The 18813-nt window shown below is 31.9% G+C and overlaps 1 protein-coding gene across 2 annotated transcripts in view; it reads right to left on the bottom strand.

Moving 5' to 3' along the window:
* Positions 1–157: 157 nt before the first annotated feature.
* Positions 158–18813, bottom strand: part of LOC123709018 (zinc finger protein Gfi-1b) — a 48163-nt gene continuing 29507 nt past the window's right edge. For both annotated transcript variants that reach the window (XM_045660094.1, XM_045660095.1), the window contains exons 5-6: positions 2430–2684; positions 158–1771 (exon numbers count right to left, since the gene is read on the bottom strand). In XM_045660094.1, the coding sequence (XP_045516050.1) occupies positions 1683–1771; positions 2430–2684 (344 nt within the window). In that variant the 3' untranslated portion in view covers positions 158–1682. The remainder of the gene's footprint in view (positions 1772–2429; positions 2685–18813) is intronic.

Genomic DNA, 18813 nt, shown 5'->3' with positions numbered 1-18813 from the left:
AATCGTAAATAAACTCATAATTAATTTCTTAATACATAATGATAAACTTAAATATAAAAACTTTTTATGTCATTATTTTTTTATATTATATTTATTAAAATTAAACAACATTACTGTTATATAATTATTTATTGAAGTGTTAACTTGTAATATGACACATGATTGCACGAATTCTTTGGATTTGTTTACATTATATACATTTAACTTATCCTAACTTAAATAAACAATTGTACTAATATAACTTGTAACAATTACTTTACTAGTATCTGCCGTAATTTGTACAAGAGGAAATTATTTTAACATACTTTATTCAAAGTAACGAGTTTTATACAGGAATTCAAAATTATTTATATTATAAGATATACATAAATAGTTTGCTGTAAATATGTGTATAGTATTCTGATTCTGTAGACTGCTTTGGTATAATTGGATCACATATTTTGCATGTGTGTTCGTTTTACACAGATTTTGGTAACGATACATCACACGTTTTATAACCAATGTTATTTAACAATCTTAATAAAATTGATTGAAAGCACTTTGAATTATTAACAATTCATCATTATTTATTTGGAACGGTATGTTGTATTTGAAACCAGCTCGGCTTTACCATAAGATTGACGCTTATATCTGCGTAAAATATTAATAATTGTCTAATTAATAATATTTTGCGTCTACTAAGTTGTTTCTCAAAGTCGTGGTTTGCAACCTACTGGGCGTCGGAAAATTTTGGCGTTTTTGAATTTACTTTGGCATATTATAAACATCTTTTTACAATCATTCCTACATTAACGTATACGTAAAGTCTTATTATTTACAAAAAATATAACAAGCGTGAATACATTTATATGTAACAATCAAAATAAATAATGTTTAATATTTTTGGATTATCTTTGGTATAATAGTCTTACATATCTCGTATTATGGAATGGAAAGTATGGATTTTGGAATGGCTAAGCCTTTACATCATTAAATTGAAATAAACATATCTAAAGATTATGTTGGAATTATCAAAGGAATGCTACGAGTGTCTTATCGTATCCTCTTATTCGTAAAATCTGTCTAGAGGTACTTTTTGTCCCTTTCTGTCAAATTGTCTTTCAGCTTTGACAAAAAGAGACGGCCTTTAGTTAAAACAGTACAAATAAACTAGACTTTTTTATGAATTAGAGGGTAAAGTGTAATTTTTAAAATAATTATCTAATAATATTCACTGAGATCAAATACATTTATAAAATAAGCTTATTACAGAGCTATCAGCTCACTGGTAATTTCTATGCTTTCCAAAGTTTCAGTATATATATGCTTTGCAGTTAATTAATCTCAAATTATTTATGTACATGCGTCTTACGACTTAATTTCAGCGATATTCAGTTTTGGTACCCCTTTTGCATATGAATATTGAAGAAAAAGATGTTATTAGAGCCTGTTAATGACAGCCACTGTTTAATAAACAATAATTTAAAGCGCTATTAATATTACGAGATAAGCTTAGCTACTAAAGACTGTATTCCAATTACCATACGTCATAAATCCGTCAAACTTACTGTAAAAGCTCATACAATGAATCTAATTGTTAACATTACCCATTATCTTTAGAAAGCATCACTACTGAGTAAAATCACAAATTGTCTTTCTATACCTATTCAGCCTTGGCGCCACGGCGCGAAGGCTGTTGAGCTTCAAGAAGGAAGAGGCTGTAGGGGCGGTACAGAGGTACTGAGAGCGCGGTAGTCGGGACGAATGTGCTCTGGGTGAGTGGTGCGAAGATCTGTGATCAAAATGTTTAGTTATTAAAAGAATTCTTTGAGGTCCTTACATATGAAATTGGTGTTTTGTATGAGAGGAATAAAAAGTAAATTTTTTAAAATAGAATATACATATTTAATAAATTAAATTAATTCAATGTCATTGATGCCTTTCGTAAACATTGAACGGAAATCAATAAATTTTTTAAAGAAATTGAATTTAGAATTCCTAACCAAAGAGGAGATATTTGAAGTCAAAGTGGCCAGTAAGACACAACATCACTTTCATAAGTAAGGACCTAATATATCCCTAAACTTTGACAAGTGTTTGGTAAATGTTTTATTTAGAAATAGGATAAGATTTCAAAGAAAGAAAAAAGATATACATCAAAAATACTCAAAATTATAACATTAGCTTTACTGTAGCTATTATACTTAATTTTTTATTTATACTACACTTAAAGTATACGAAATGAGTATTAAAATATGCATCCACTTTGCTTTTATCTTTAAAATAATACCCCTAATGTAGCCTGAATATAGGTTCAAAGATCTACTCAATAAAACAAGCTGCCGTCTCCGAAAGGTCAAAGGGTATATTAAAGCTTTCATTTCGATTATATGAATGAAGCCGTAAACGATTCTTAAACAATTGCTTCGTTAAATATAAAGAAATCTTACCTATCCTATGATCCGAAACATGCATATCTGAGTGCATGGCATGAACATCAGTATGTGATGGTATATGCTGAGCGTTGCGCAGATCCGCATGCTGTGTCTCCCTGTGTCTTCGTAAATCTACCTTGCGTTGAAAGGCTCTTCCGCAGAGTTCACAGGCAAAAGGTTTAAAACCGGTATGCTTCCGCGAATGAGTGATTAGGTTCGAAGATTGACTAAAAGCTTTGCCGCAAACTTGACACTTGTGAGGTTTTTCGCCTGAGAACAAACGCATATTATGAGTATGTGTATCGAGTTTAATATCTAATTATTAATTTATTTCAACGTTTAATGGATTTAACCATGGAATCACGATGGCTTTTCAATAGAATGATCCGGATAACCGTACTTCAGATATCCGGGTATCGATCGATGTCCGGATGTGGGTGGAGGGTGCAGGGTTGTCAAATGCATAATGTTTTTCAATTTTCAATTCAAATAAAAGATCCCTTTATATATTAGTAGGTATTGTGAGATTAACACATAAATATGCCAATATTAAAAAATAATAATATATTGTTAATTAAACTTGATAACCTCGGACAGCTATCGGTAGGTTATCATTAAAACGCGCAAATCGTTTTAAATTTTAACGCCTGACCATTTTATTAATGCAAATTGCTATTACTCACATCTCCAAATTATAAAACTGGAATGGCAATAAATTCTGTCAAGCATCCTATTTATAACTTAAAATGGCATTATTTTATCACTTTATACAACAACTAGTAAAATATCACAAATTCCTGATATACCTATAGATATATATAATAGAATATCTTCTATTACGAATATTGTATACCACATTACGATTTGATAAATCGATAATTAGGTTGTATTACAAGATCCCACCTAAGGAATGACGTGAACATTGACGTTTGTTACATGACTATAGTATAGGTAATTAATAATATGAATAGACAGCTTATGGCATGCACATATTAGTTTTGGTTCACGTATACATTTAAAAAAAAATGCACGGAACAACCCTAAACATATGAACGTCCAAACACGTCGTATTAATACACGTACCGTAATCTGTGCCAAGTCGGGGCCGCATTACGGATGCGTAGAAGAAGCGTCCAGACAATATATTGCCTGGATATATACCCGGTTATAACCGTTTGTACCCGGCTATTAGGAGTTTATGTATCGTGATTGAAGCGTGGAATTTAGTAACCTCTGGACTTCTTTGATGAGTTCGCTGACATTAAGTAAGTAAGTGTCTAGGAATTAAACGGTTTTTTCACGAAGATATAATAATTTGATGTTATATTAACATTATAAAATTACAATGACCGGCTTCGTTCTTTTACTTTACGCTTAGATTGTTACGCTACACCAATCAGTCGCCACCGCAGTATCACTAACAAATCACAGCATCGTACCGATACCTAACAATTAGGTATATTTCGAAAAAGGGCCGCGAATGCCTTCAATCAAGGGGTCCGACTTCATTAGAGCGACAGAGACGCGGACCTCTCTTTTACGCGGGACCAATTTATATCTGTCGTGCTATTGGCCGTGATTGCGGGACTCCACCCAGCGTCGCATAGCAACGGGAGGGGGTTTCCCCTCCTCCCCGTTATGGATCGCAATTTTCCTTTGAATTGGAAATCAGAGTTCGCGTCCCTCGTTAGTCCTCCATCTTCAATAGCAGATTTGTGAAGATGTTCCTTTGTGCGATATTGATGTTTTTTATGTATCGTGTGTTGAGTTCTAACGTATCGTATATTTGTTCGACTTGAATTTATATGGGTTTTATTTTATTTCTTCTGTAGTAGTGTTAATATTTTTTTTACTATTTACGTAAGATGCACATGCACCATCATGGCAAGACCCATTTCTGAGAACTTTGAAGTCAATTGATCAGCATTTTATGTCCGCAAACCCATAACAATTACCTATATTTTTACAGGTAATTCATGTAGAATCTCCGAATGGGCGAGGACGAAGATAAAGGCTAAATTTAAACTCGGAATCGCGTACAATGTCTCCTAAGTACAGCACAAAAGGCATAAAGCCGAGCCAACACAGGAATTACACAAAATTACGTACCAAAAGTCCAAGTGCGTAAAATCTTCTCAACTCAACGGCGTAATTACGGCCTATATAAGTGGGATGGGGGTTTGGGGTGCCTTAATTGTTCTTAAGACTCCCCCGGGATGGAGAAGGATCGACAATTCATTGAGTTCTCAGTGTTGAAAGATATACTGGCTGGATTTTGTACGCGCGCCTTTTTTCTTGTTAAGGAAAACTAGGTTTATCATATTCGGAGGCTTTAGTGGGTTTGTTATGTTCAAATGTTGAATGTTTTGTCCTTATCTCTTTGAACGTAAATAAATACGACAATACATTCATATACCTACTAAACTACATATAGGAAGTTTAGAAGTGTCAGTTGACCACTTATGGACACTTAGTAATCAAAATAACTAATATAGGTGTTATAAAAATTCTAATAATTTTATTATAAGTATCACGATCGTCTAATTGTATATTTTGTATTAATAAAAATAATTAACGTTTATGTATTACATGTTTCTTGGCAAAATATCTATATTTTTCTGAACATTAACAGTTTTATTATTACGAACTAAACGTTTACATAACGCCCATTCCTATTGCTAGTTCGGAATATGCTTCGCGGAGCTTCCATTTAATAAAGTTTCTATCTCTTTAGCGTGTCACGTAAAAAATCACGTGGCATCAGCGATTCACGCTCGTTACGTTTCTAGTACGTCGTTCTGTTTCTATAGCTGTGTAAAGTTTTAACGCGTTGAGATTTTTTACTATACAGCGTTGAAGATATATATTATTTTATGAACATAGCCATCGACAATGGCTTCACTTTTTATCGTAACTTCAACAAGTACTTAGTGAAATTTTATTATAAATACCTGAAGCAATGCAATTATGACAATTTCCTTTCTATTATCTGTGGCTTAGTCTGTAGTAGAAGTTGATAGGACATCTTTAGAGGAAAGTGGAGACGCAGAAGTTTAAACATTGGTTATTAATATAATTCCTTAACTACAAAATGCGACATTAAGGAATAAAGCATTTATGTTAATTAAGCCATAAATATCTTTGTAGAACTGAAAGTAATGTAGTCAAAACCGTTTACGACGACATCGTTTAGAACAACATACCGTTTATATTGACCAATATCAAAGGTCCCGGCTGAATTCTATTGTATTGGGTACTTAATAACAACGTCATCTGTTGTTACGACCAAATATGAGTAGTCCCTTCGATGTTGTTAAAACAGATTCTGACGGTAAATTGTTTAGTATTTTATCCGTGAACATTTAAGGTTAGATTGCATTTGTTTTTTACATTACTGACATGACTAATACTTTTAGATCAAAGATTGTTTCCCTTACGATGTTTAGTTTTGAGCAAGAGTGCATTGAATAGAAAATTAATTGCGCAGAGCTTAAAGCGCTAGCCAACTCATACCGTTGAGGTGTTGTATCAAACTGTATACATATTTATATATGTGAAAGCAAAATACGCGTTGTGAATATTGAGCTAGACTAGAGTGGGGCGTTAAGCATCAAGATCCCTGAGATTGAAGGTATCCCGGTGAGCGATAACCGTAAATCCCGAACTACCTCTAGTAAATACAGATATGCATTGATAAAGGATTTTAAGGTTATAAAATCAAGGAACACATTTTACAGCATGATGAAAAGAATATAACAGATTTCAAAACTATTTTATAAAAAGTATAAAAGATAGGTATGTAATATATACTTTGATTTTTAATTTTTTTATGTTAACTGATAGCGCCGCCCAGAGACACTCACATTGCAAAAGGACTTACGAATGTGTTGCCAGCCCTTTAAGAATTGGTACGCTTCGGACATACTTTAGTGGGCAGCTGGTTCCACTGGTGCGCGGCAAAATCTCCCTTAAATAACGCTCAGTTGTGCAACGAGGTTACTGGCTAGACGACCAGTGATAAAACTAAGTTGCAGGTATTCATCGGAGAAACTAAACTAATTTTTTTTACGATTTTCAACAAGAAAACCTCCTTTCTCTTTTGATTTCGTGAGAGTTATAATATTGTCTTTTGTTAACATAGCTTTTACACATTAAGAAAACTCTTATTAAACGGATTGAATCTATGTATTATTATTATTAAGTCACCGTGACCACGCACGCTGTAAAGCACGTAAAAAGGTCGGAAAATTTAAAATTTAAAATTATGTAAATAATTATAAGTTTATAATAATAATACATAGATAGCTTCAATCCGTTTAAAAAGAGTTTTCTTCGTGAGAGTTACATTATTTTATGAATGACTTTTCCGGATATAAATGTGTTTTATTAACACACTATATTTTAATTAAAAATTCATGTGTAGGGATCCTGGACACCTATAACAATCTGTGGTCGTGTGGATTTTTTGTTAAGTGACTCAAATCACAATCAAGATGATAAAGGAAATGATAACGAATCTCTTAGAAACAGACGTCGAATTAACGGAGAAAATCATTACGAGCCATTATCGAGGTACTAAACGCGAGATTCGCAATAAAACAGACATTAATATAATTAAATTATAGAATCCGGCCCTGGCTGGCTCATCTGCACAGTATCAGAGCGGGATTTTTATGGCGACGTACTTTAGCGAGCTCTGAATTAAATATATGATGCTCACGGCTTAAAGTGCTTCCTGCAAGATTTTAAGAAATATTGTGCCGATGTATTATTAAAGCGATGTTTATTTTGTAAATCACTTTAGTTCCTTAGTATTTATTTTATATTGTTTGTTCTAAGAAGACTTTAAAATTTATTAAAAAAAAATTGTTTGTTAATTATAGTAGGTAATAGTATATGGTCATACCTTTTTTCTGTTGGTAACAAAGGCTTACAATATGGATTACTATATTAATATTTTTCTTAATATAACCTTATTATAAAAAAAAAGATGTGTTCGTGTCCTAGACACACGTACGAAGTGAAACTTCTTTATGACCTTATTTTTCAAAAAATGATCTACTATATGCAACTTTACAGAAATTGGTTAAATAAAGTTTAACAAAAGGCTTTTATTATCATAGACTTGAATACAAATAATACAATTATTTCATTTTATCATATTACTACTAACATTATTACAGAATTTCATTAATTGTAATAGATTTATTACTTTCATTGTTATCGTAATTATATGTTTTTGTTATTGATGGCTTTGAATCAACCGTGGTAGGGACAATAAAATATGTATATAATATTGTTATATTTTCCTATGTAGAAATGTCGTAATAAAGAAGGTTCTTTCATTTCACAGTTTTGTTATTATTCTTCATATCTTATTTTGTTTCATATATGTTTATTCTTTTAGTATATGATTAAAAATATCCTTAATAATGTGAACCGTACCTCACGTAGAGTATGAAGATTGTAGTGTTTAGGGGCGGGAATGCACTCTCAATGCACCTGAGACCGTAAGTGCGCTTTTGTCGAAGCTGAAAATCCATACCTCACTTAAAGCTAGACTATACTCTTTATTTATACTTTTTTTTACTGAAGTATTTTTAAAGACCAGTCGAAAGTCAAGAGTGTAGTATAGGTAGTAGGAGAAAAGGCGATGTATGAAAATTGGTTCATACGTCAGTCTTAAGATTTGTAAGGGAACGTTTAAGTTATAATAATAAAAATGTAGGTATATGTTAACAAATCTTCACGCGGCAAGGCGTGATTCCGAGGTCGGCTGAGTGAGGATTTCTGCTGAATCCCGGTTTATGAGCCTCCCTGAACCCCTCCCCACAACCCACGCGGATAATGCAAGAATATTATCTGCCCAAATCCTTTATGGATATCTGTTTTTAGAATGAATGCGAATAAAGTCTTGATTTCTTTATAGATTCCTTTATATATTGCAATAGCTCGTTTATATCTATTGTATGTGGTTTTAATAATATGAGATGGATTATCTATGAAATTCAAATTTATAAATGTATTAATTGTATTCGGAGACACGAACATTATGTCAAAACATAGAACTCTAATACTGTCATGAACATTACCTTAGTTTAAGTTACTAATATTAAAGAAAATTAGGTTAACATAATATTACTAATTAGATTAATTAGTGTATAGTTCTTTTGTGAACTTTTGTAAAAAAAATTTTAGTACGCGTTGAAGTTTGAACAGAAACATTTTTCTTACTTGATAGTAACATCTTAGCGATATTTGACACAAAATCATTTCTATAACAGTTTTATCATTGGCAAAATTGTTCTTATTTTTAACTATTATATAAAACCACAAGGTTTGGATAGCATTAGTGCGGTATAGGTTTTTTCACAATACGGTGTGCAAGCCTGATGTTTTCTCAGTGTAAAATCAATTTCATAGCAATCAGGCAAACAAACAAGCGCTTCTGTCTCAATCTTTCCTACAACTAATGGAAACGCAATCTTACTAGAGAGCTTCGCAAACAAACCGAAATTACGTCGTCGGTTCAAAGAAATTGCCTTTGAAGGAGAAAATATTAGCACATCCTTAATTTTCCGGAAATAATTGATTCTGGAAATTACTAATAACATCCGGTCTCCAATAATGGCTTTGTTTGAATATTGTATAAAGAAGACGGCTACCTTACTACAATAATATAGATATGGGATCATGAAATATTTGTTTTTGTCATATCACAAGTACCTATATTTGTAGATTTTTTAACAGAACATGCTTCTAACCCCGTATATCATAGTCTAGATATATTCTAGCATATTGTTATATACAGACTATAGACAGATCAATAACCCAATCGCACATGAAGAATCACGACTAGTCGCCAGGATATACTATTATGTAACGACGTCAATAGACGTTATATAAGAAATCTTTTGATCTTCCAGTTATTTTAGATAAATACAAAACAATTTTGTACGTTACCACCCCCACCCACAGACGAAACCCGGGTCAGCGCAGACTTTTACGATTTCTGCTTCGGAAAGATATATGCTGTGTAAATGCCACTTAGAGAGAAGATTTATTGAACCTTGTGTATGGACTCGGTATTTCAAACGTATGGCTTACGTGACTTGAAATATTCGTATATGCATATTTTTTTTATGACAAAACAGGAAATACATTGTTATTATATACTTTAAAGGAAATGTTAATATGAAGAACATTGTAAAATATAAATGTCTATTTGTTATTCGTTTCGTTATGCTACCTTTAAATGTTTATTTGTTATTCAGTTCGTTATTAAAAATGCTGCAGTGCTAAATTACAACTTTTATTATGTTGGCAATACTGTTGACATTAATCAATAAGCATCTTAATATGAAAAAAATAAAAGTATTTATTGTTTTGTGAATGAAATGATAACGCAAATTAAAATTGTATTAGTACCCATAACTAGTTTAGATTAGATATATTATTCATTCATTACCATATAAACATTAAAACTATACCCAAGTTTAACGCAATTATGCTGCAGTGCTAAATTACCCTTTTTTGTTATTTTGACTATTGTGTCTTCGATTAATACTAAGCATATTAATATGAAAAAGTAAATAAATATAAATTTGTGAATGAAATGATGCGACGCAAATAATAATTATATTAGTTCCCGGAACTGGTTCTTTTAACACTTTCAATAATGTTAAAAATTAGTAAGAATAATCTATGTTAGGTGAGGTAATAGATTATAAACATTGGTCAAAACAGAGTACGATGATTGGTAATCCCGGGAAAACCTAATAAGATCCTTGCTCGTTGACAGTTGACAAATTCGTTAATTCCACGACCCTCGGCTAGGGTGAGGTATTTTCCTCGAAATCAGACAGGCGAAAATTTTTGTTGTTTCACAAAGAGCATTTCTGAAGTGTTTTTATCTTCATAAATTATTGTTTCGCAAAATCATATAATGCCACCAAATCTTATAAAGTGTCGACAACTATTTATAATATAATTTTTAAGGTTTTTAGTTTCATTGTTATAGTATATATTTTTTGTTTTTATATCTACAATAAGGTAATAAATAATTACCAATTTTTTATTACCAATAGCTTCTGTAAATTTGCCACAAAGATGTTTATAGTTATAATTTTTAATCACATATATATTATATATAGTGTCTGCTACATTTGAGAGATGTTTATAATATTATTGGTATTGAGAATTATATATTTATTTTCTTAATGAGCAGCTGTTCGTCTTTTATGGTGATGTGGAACTTTAATATTAAAAGCACAGAATAAAGGTCACCAGACATCAATTGCCGTCTAGCAATAAAGGAGGTGACAGTAACATTCCTTGCGATCCACTCTTAACACCGAAGAACTGAGGTGTGGATACGGTATTTATTATTTTTCTAAAGCTGATTCATAGAAATTATTGTTTCCTTACAAACGTATAATGTAAAAAATCTAATTGCACGCTTTTAACTTATTATATTTAATTTGAAAAACACCGGCAACCGTGACACGTAACAAAATATATACTAAACCTTCCTCGCGAATTATTCTAGATAGTGTTGAAAACCGCACTAAGTAATTTGGGTTATATGACACGCACAAATAATTAATGGCAAAATATTTTTTGAAATCGGTTCAGTAGATCCATAGATTACCCCCTACAACTTCAGAAACTATACTTTATAATAAGCGTAAATGGCTGTGCTTAATAAGTTTCTTTTCGTTTAATTTTATTATTTGTAATGGTTTTCTTTTTGTGGTTAATTTTTTGTTAGTAACTCAGCACCTTTAATTTAGGTTCCTGTTACACCTTTATATTAAGACTTATATAAGTCACACTTTATTAAAAGTATCTTCAAGGTATCGTGTCAATGTTAACTGAGAACTTTATTTAGGCTGTTATTAATTAGTTTCTTTGGCGTTTAATTTTATTCTTTGTAGTTAGGCACAATTTGTATACTAGTTTACCAGTTTAAAGACGATAACTACATTTCTAGATTTGTAATACCATTCCTGTTTATGTGCGCGGAATTATCAAAGGCATATTATTTACTGTAATAATTAATTTGTCGTCATTCGATAGTTTATCAATTGTAAACATTATTATACAAATTACAAAGATTTGCGTAACTTCCTGCAGAATCGAGTTTGCGTTATTTTCCTTTATTTAATTCAATTAATTAGTAATTCATTTTTAGTATATTAAAACATAGTTAATAGAACGTGTTAAGGAAGAAGGCTTAAGAAATTTTTTTTTACTACTATTCATATTTAAATGGTTTTTCCTTAGTAAGACACAAACTCCAAAATTTATATCTAAATAAAACCTTATTTAATTAAATAAAAAAATGTTTTATGTGTAAATGTACGCAATTCGGTTATGTATTTCGTTATACCTACAATACCAAGTGATTGATTATTTATTTGTCACAAATTAGTTTACAAAACCTGTTTTCAGTTAATGTTTTATCCTGTTCTGAGGTTCCACCTCCAGATAACCTAAGTCCAACACAATGCAACAAAGACACATCGGCCATTAACGTCTTGAAAATCCCAAATTCCGTCCGAATAATTCTCAAACGCAATAAGTGAAGTGACTGTCACATTCCGCCAAGAGTGACTCGAACATTCCAGAATTGTTGCTCACAATCCCGCTGGGACAATCTTACTGCATACTTGACCGTTCCCGCCAAATGTCCGCCATTTTATGTAACGACACTTGATTACGAGGTGAGAAAGGTTTTGTTTTAATATTTGATGCGGTTAGATGCCAGTGTTTCGGGCGAATTTCAACTTTTCCATTATGTTTTTGTACACCTAAAGTAGTCTTTATAGCTGTAGTTCTTTACACTTGAAAAGGGAACGGCCAAATAAACACACGAGAACATGTTGCGGGTACAAACATAACGTGAACAACTGAACAGTACAAACAAAGCCAGACAGTTCAAGTGCACTCCGGGGCTCTCACTAGCTGTTTCTGTTAAGTGGATTAGACACTGCCAAGTACGAACTAGAACGGCCTAAATTGAGTTACCTTAGATGATATATTAATAAAGCCTTTTTCGTGACTATGTGAGGGTAGGTTAAATTTCATTTGCCAAAGAAAATTTACAAAAAGAAATTATACACCGAGGCATGACTTAAAACTAAAAAAAACTTTAGTCTACTAAGTAATTTAAGTGTAACCTAAGTTACTAATAAAGATACTCAACATAAGAAAGTGCCCAATAACACTACTTGCAGTCTTTAGTAAGGGGACGATGCTCTGTTCTTGTATTCTATTTCTCCACAAACCTACCACTGTTTAGCACTTAACACTAACGTCCACTAACACTAATTCAAACTGTTCCTTTTTCTTTTATCCGAATATTAATAATAATAAATAATTATTTTGCAAAGAAAGTGGTGTATTCAGATTGATTAATTATAAAAGAAAATCACAATCAGCCATATAAAGATAAGCATGCAAATGTCATATTAATTATTATAATGTCATAATAATAATAAGAACAGTTAAGTTATGTATAATTGTTGTCAAAACTTATAGTCTAAGCACTCTCCCGCTAATCTAATAATAATATAATATTACTAACTAATTTTAATTACAGAAGGTATTATTCATTTCTTATTTCTTACTAATGAATTATGAAAACCTATCCTGCTATTCATAACCAATATTGGATCAACCATTCGGTTATAATTCCCATTATTGAAATTCAACTGACACCCGACACTACTAATCCCAAATATTACGCGTCAAATCTAATACAATAAGTATGACAAAATAAATTGCCACTCAACCGCTTATATTTGTCAGAGCAAGGGTTGAACGTCATTTGTTCGGATTATACGTGATAGTCATTAAAGGATTTGAATAATATTATATCGAATGAGATCATATCTGTAATCTATGAAATGAGTTTTGTATATAGAACAATTCATTCAAAAATATGTAAACTTAGAACTCTAGAATGCTACCAAAATTTTGAATTTAGAACCAATTTTTCTGTTCTATGAGAGTTTTTGTTAATATATCTAAATAAATGTTTTTTTTTGATTCAATATTTTTTAACAGAAGCAGTTTTATTGGTATGTAAAGTTTAGTTAAGGCTTAATATTGGTGCTTTGTGGTAAAATAATAAATAGATAAAAGTTCTACTTATTATTAGCTGACAATTTTCTTTTCAGATTACCGCGTCAGGTATGAGGGCAACGTCCCCGCTGCAAATCTGCCTCGCTAAGGCACGTATGGAGTACGTGCTCGGAACGAAGGAAATCCTAGACTGAATCGTGTAAAGACTAAATTTCCTACATATATAAAGAGTATAGATTTTTGATTATCTAGCATTAGGAAATTCAGTAATGATTTTTAGGTTTGGACTTCGGTCAGATAAGAAAGTTGGCGAAAAATAACGTGCCAATTTATACTTACGATATAATTGCTTTTAAAATAACTACATAAACATTAATAATCTTAAAATCCCCACACATAATGCATTAGCTAATATTTTTCTAATACTTGAAAGTTGAAACTATTTGTATCTGTCATTTTGCGTCTGTCAATTATAGAACTTAATACGTCACCATAGAGGTTTGATGCAAATATTAGCGGCAACGCATGTATTCTGTGATAATACTTGACAACTGCCGCCATTGCGACATCGGCGAATCATAACACTCGAAAAGCGCGCGCAGCGTCGGCCAATCAAAACACGGCAATTTGATTATGGAACGTGAGGTTTATTTTCAAAACCCGTATGGTCATTCAAAAGGTTGTTCAAAGCTTGTGGTAGTGAAGTAGTGGAATATTTATAGCTATATATTTTCGGACGAAGTATACTTTTATTAAAGTTTACATTGAAATAAGTGACGCATCCTTTTAAAATAGCTAGATTGAATATTTTTGAATATTGAATAAGACTTGTTTTTACAAGTTTTGTTTGTTTAAAACTGAATTGCTCAATTTTATATATTCCCACGGACTTAAAGCCAATCACTTGTTTCATACGAAATCTTATTAATTCCGCCAGATGGCGTGATTATAGTGCATTTCAATAAAACGTTAGTATCGGATTAGCAATTAAATTTATTGTTTAAATAATCACACAGACACCGGCGCATGGCACGCGTCACGCACGTGTTCTACAATCAACCAGCTAAAAGTGAACCCCAATTTAAAACTTAATATTTAAAATTAAAGGTCACCCTTGGTCCAGTATTTAAAAAATTATATGAAATAAAATAATTTAGATTGAATTTCTGAAAATTTCGTTTGTCTAGTTGCGTAGTTCATATTTAGTAGTTAATCTCATACAATTTCGAATGCAAAATGTACAAAAATCGTATAATATTTTCATTCAAAATCCATAATAATAATAATAGATTTTTTCAAGGAAAACCGTTATGAATATGTTGATTGTTACCAACTGCAACCGGAAGTGAGATAAACAACTTTGTTTTATGAATGATTATTTAGTATGATTAATAATATTTTATTTATATAATATTCACACTATTTATAAAGCGCTGACGATAGATGAAGACGTCGTGTGTACCAAGTTGGTTAAAGGGTGTTGAACGGAGCCTGCTCAGCAGGGAATCAAAACCTTGTGACATACAGGGCAACGTAAAACTGACCAGAGTATATACACGATTAGGCCAAGCCCGAATAAATCTCTAATATAAGCTTATACATAGGCTCCTCTCAAAAATCTAAACAAAAAGAACACTATGGTTATGTAAATTCCAGACGGTCATTTGAATAAAACACACTGATATTACGCGCGAAATCGAGCTATTCCTTTGGGAGCAGCGCCCTCTGGGGTCGTTTAGCTGCGGGGGGTAAAGATAGAGAGCTAATCGTGATAATGTGTTTATTGAATTAGGTGCCGCGTGCGATGCCACGCGTCTCGAATTGCACCGTTATGCGGTAAAAATTCTATTGACCTGTTAGGTGATGGACCTATGAAAGATTTTGGATTTTTTTCGAGAGAGTGTATAAATCTAGATTAAATTAGGAAAATCGCTGAACGATGTGTTGAGCAGAATTTGGACTATTTTTTAAAGCAAAAATATTAATAATGAATTGTATTCAAATAGTTTTGTTGAGATTTAACTGATATATTTATTTATTTAGACTTCGTTATACTACAATATAAAAAAAATAATATAATTAAATCAAAAGGTGGGCAACTGGCGGCCTTATCGCTTTCGAGCGATCTCTTCCAGGCAACATTAAACCACCATTATTAAAATAACAGTCAAAATCCTGGTATAACGACATCGAAGGGACTACTCATATTTGGACGTAACAGCCGATGACGTTGTTATTAAGTACCTAATACATAGATTTCACCTTGGTACCTTTGATTGTGGTCAATATAACCAGTATGTTGTTCTAAATGTATGAGTATTGTGTGTTGCGATACAAAATCCTTTATCATTATAAAACTTAAAACATTATTTTATTCAAGTAGCCTTCAATTATTTGTGTGACCACAACAGAAGGCAATACACATGGTATTATATATATATATATATATACCAATATACATGGTATACTAAAGGTACGAGGCAGTATAATATGAATAATATTCAAAAAGTTGTTCACAAGCGAAAATATTTATTACAATTCTACTGTTATACTGTATCTGCAAAGTATAGTAATTAAGTAAAAGTACTCTTACAAAGAAACAATCCAGTGTCATATTACTCAGGGCAAAAATGGGGCCGCGGACATTAATTCAATTATTTTCCTCACGGGAGTACACAGTTCTATATGGGGTATGGGACGAATCCACTGTCACTTTTTCGCGTGTGAAAAAATCTCGAATCTTATCATCCCTAGTGTATATTGAGTTACGAAAACAAGACTGAGAATAAATCTGATAAGGTTTCGTTATATTCCTGAATGTATCACGAGATGAAACTTCACGAAAATACATTTTTCATATGAATAAATGTTTTCCTTTCCTCTCAAAACGTATTCACAGTTATATTCTAATAATTCCTTTTAGCTTTTGGTGTTTCCTTGGATACAAGCAAGTATATTTATTTAATATTTTCTCGTCACTTATCAAGCCTACCGGATTATACTCTGAAGACTTATAAGCCATTGATTTGATTAATAGTCTGTGTATTTTGTATTAAAAAAAACAGGTTTGGTGTACCTACAAAATGAAAAGAGTTTACTCAATAGTGCTGGTCTACTCTGGATCTCCTCTACCCCACCTACGCTATTGTAAGTAATTATCTTGCCCAAATAAAAACTCCATAGCTTCAAAGTGTAAATACAGATAAAACCAAGGCACCGAATTCAAAATTACATGTACAAATCACGCATTAGCCCCACTCAAAAATAACATTAACCGGTAACTAAATAAAGGGAATTAAAAGAAAGCGCCACTAAAATCGAAGTATCTTGAGATGTCCTCGGGGTCCTTAATTAAACTCCGGGCACGTAGCGCTCCTTGATTCAGACTCCCTCCCCCCTCCCCTTTGACCCACCCCCTACCTTATGGAGCGCTTAGATTTCCACCCCTAAGTTTGTGGATAGAATACTGAAGACTAGAACCTTGTAGACATTTTGAAAGATCGTACTATTTGTTTTTACGTGAACAATTATTATAATTTAAACCGGCAGGCTACGGATGTACGATGGTGGTATACATGTGTACATTTAGGTACTACAGATATATTTAGCCACATTTAGCTAAACTTGTTTTAGAATTCTGACTGTTACATGTGTTACTTAAGTTTTACTTTACTGAAAATTATTTGCGTCATAGTGAATATATCAACATAAGAGTTTCAAGTAGTATGTTAAGCTTCTGTTAGCAATAGTTATTAGGTATAAAGCTTGTGTTTGCCTGTTCTGTTCTGTTATTTTTGAATGTTCATAGATGTGAGCTTTTACTTTAATTCCCTTTAAATAAAATTAAGAAAAAATTACGTTATTAAATAATATATAAATTCAGTCCTTAGTTTGATAAATGTATAATTAATTAAAACAAAACAAAAGAATAAATTCGTAATACTTATACGGAGGAACTTTATTTACATTGTAATATTAAGACCCAGAAGTCAAATTGCCTACTTAAAGTCGATTAGAAACTTCTTTGTGTCTTTGAGGCCAAGTGAGAAAAGGCTTTAAAAAGTAATCAGTGGGTCTGCGAGCCCAAGTTAGGATCGTTTGGCTCAAGAATAGCAATTTTGAAGTGTTTTATACATTTAATTTTCGCTTTCCCAATCTTTTTTATGTTAATGATCTTGTAAATGTCTACTTGTGTTAAAGACAAATATCGTTACAACTTTTCAATGTTAACCTAATTTTGTAATTGGTATTTATTCCTATACCTAAGTATATCATTACGTGTTGAGCGATAGAATGTCATATATACATAAATTTTTAAACATACGAAACATAAGTATGTATATATAAATATTTATTAAACTTTTTTTCTACTATTACAGCATTAAACTAATTACACATAATAATAATCTAAACCTTGCCTACTCATCAAAGCAAGTGTTTAATAACGCGTGTATCATCATTGATTTAAAAGTATACAATATTCGTTTTCAATTTGTCTTTGACTGTCCAAGCCATGATCATATTACACTAACTAATTCAATCGCGCAAACAGAGTTATAATTTTGAAGTAACATGTGTAAAGTTGTAATAAATGACAGGTAAAAACGAGAAATTATCTAATCAATACTAAATATTCACCCCAGATCACTTGTTAAACGTCTAAAAAAGCAACCCATAGCGTAATCAGATCGCTAAAACTCATTTCTAATTGCATAACAATGAGAAGCAATTCCACAAATGGTTTCTAACCGTCTACCGCAAGCCACGGAAAAAAAACAAAATGGCCGAACCGCCAGTAATTATACAGAGAGCTAATGTGCTCCTGTTTATTCCCCGACTAATTAAGAGAAGATTTTTAAAAAATTGCCCAACGCAGCATCAGTTATCAAACATTCATGTATTTTTTTAATTTTTTAAAGCGTTTCATTCCTGACAGCTAATTTACAGAATATATAAACGTACCATTGCTACGGACTTTTCTGCGCCTGATTCACCGTGCTAGTGGGCTAGTGCATCAACCTTTTTAAACAAAGTTAGCCACGACGTAGTCTTTACACTTTAGCAATGATGTAATTAATAAAACATGTCCGGTTATAAAAATTGTTTTCTTTCAATTTGTAAAAGCTATGTTAACCAAAGACAATACTAAAAACATGATATATTTAAATTGGTTTTGTGAACGCTGTAATACACACAATATTAATATGTAAGTATTTTTTTGTATATTGTAAGTTGTGTTTTTAATTAACTTTAGAATTGAAACAAAACCAAACAAACACTCAATAAATAAGGTGACAGATCGCAGGTCGCG

Source organism: Pieris brassicae, chromosome 4 (genome assembly GCF_905147105.1).
Source record: "Pieris brassicae chromosome 4, ilPieBrab1.1, whole genome shotgun sequence".
Lineage (NCBI taxonomy): Eukaryota > Metazoa > Arthropoda > Insecta > Lepidoptera > Pieridae > Pieris > Pieris brassicae.
This window is presented reverse-complemented; position numbering and strand designations above follow the sequence as displayed.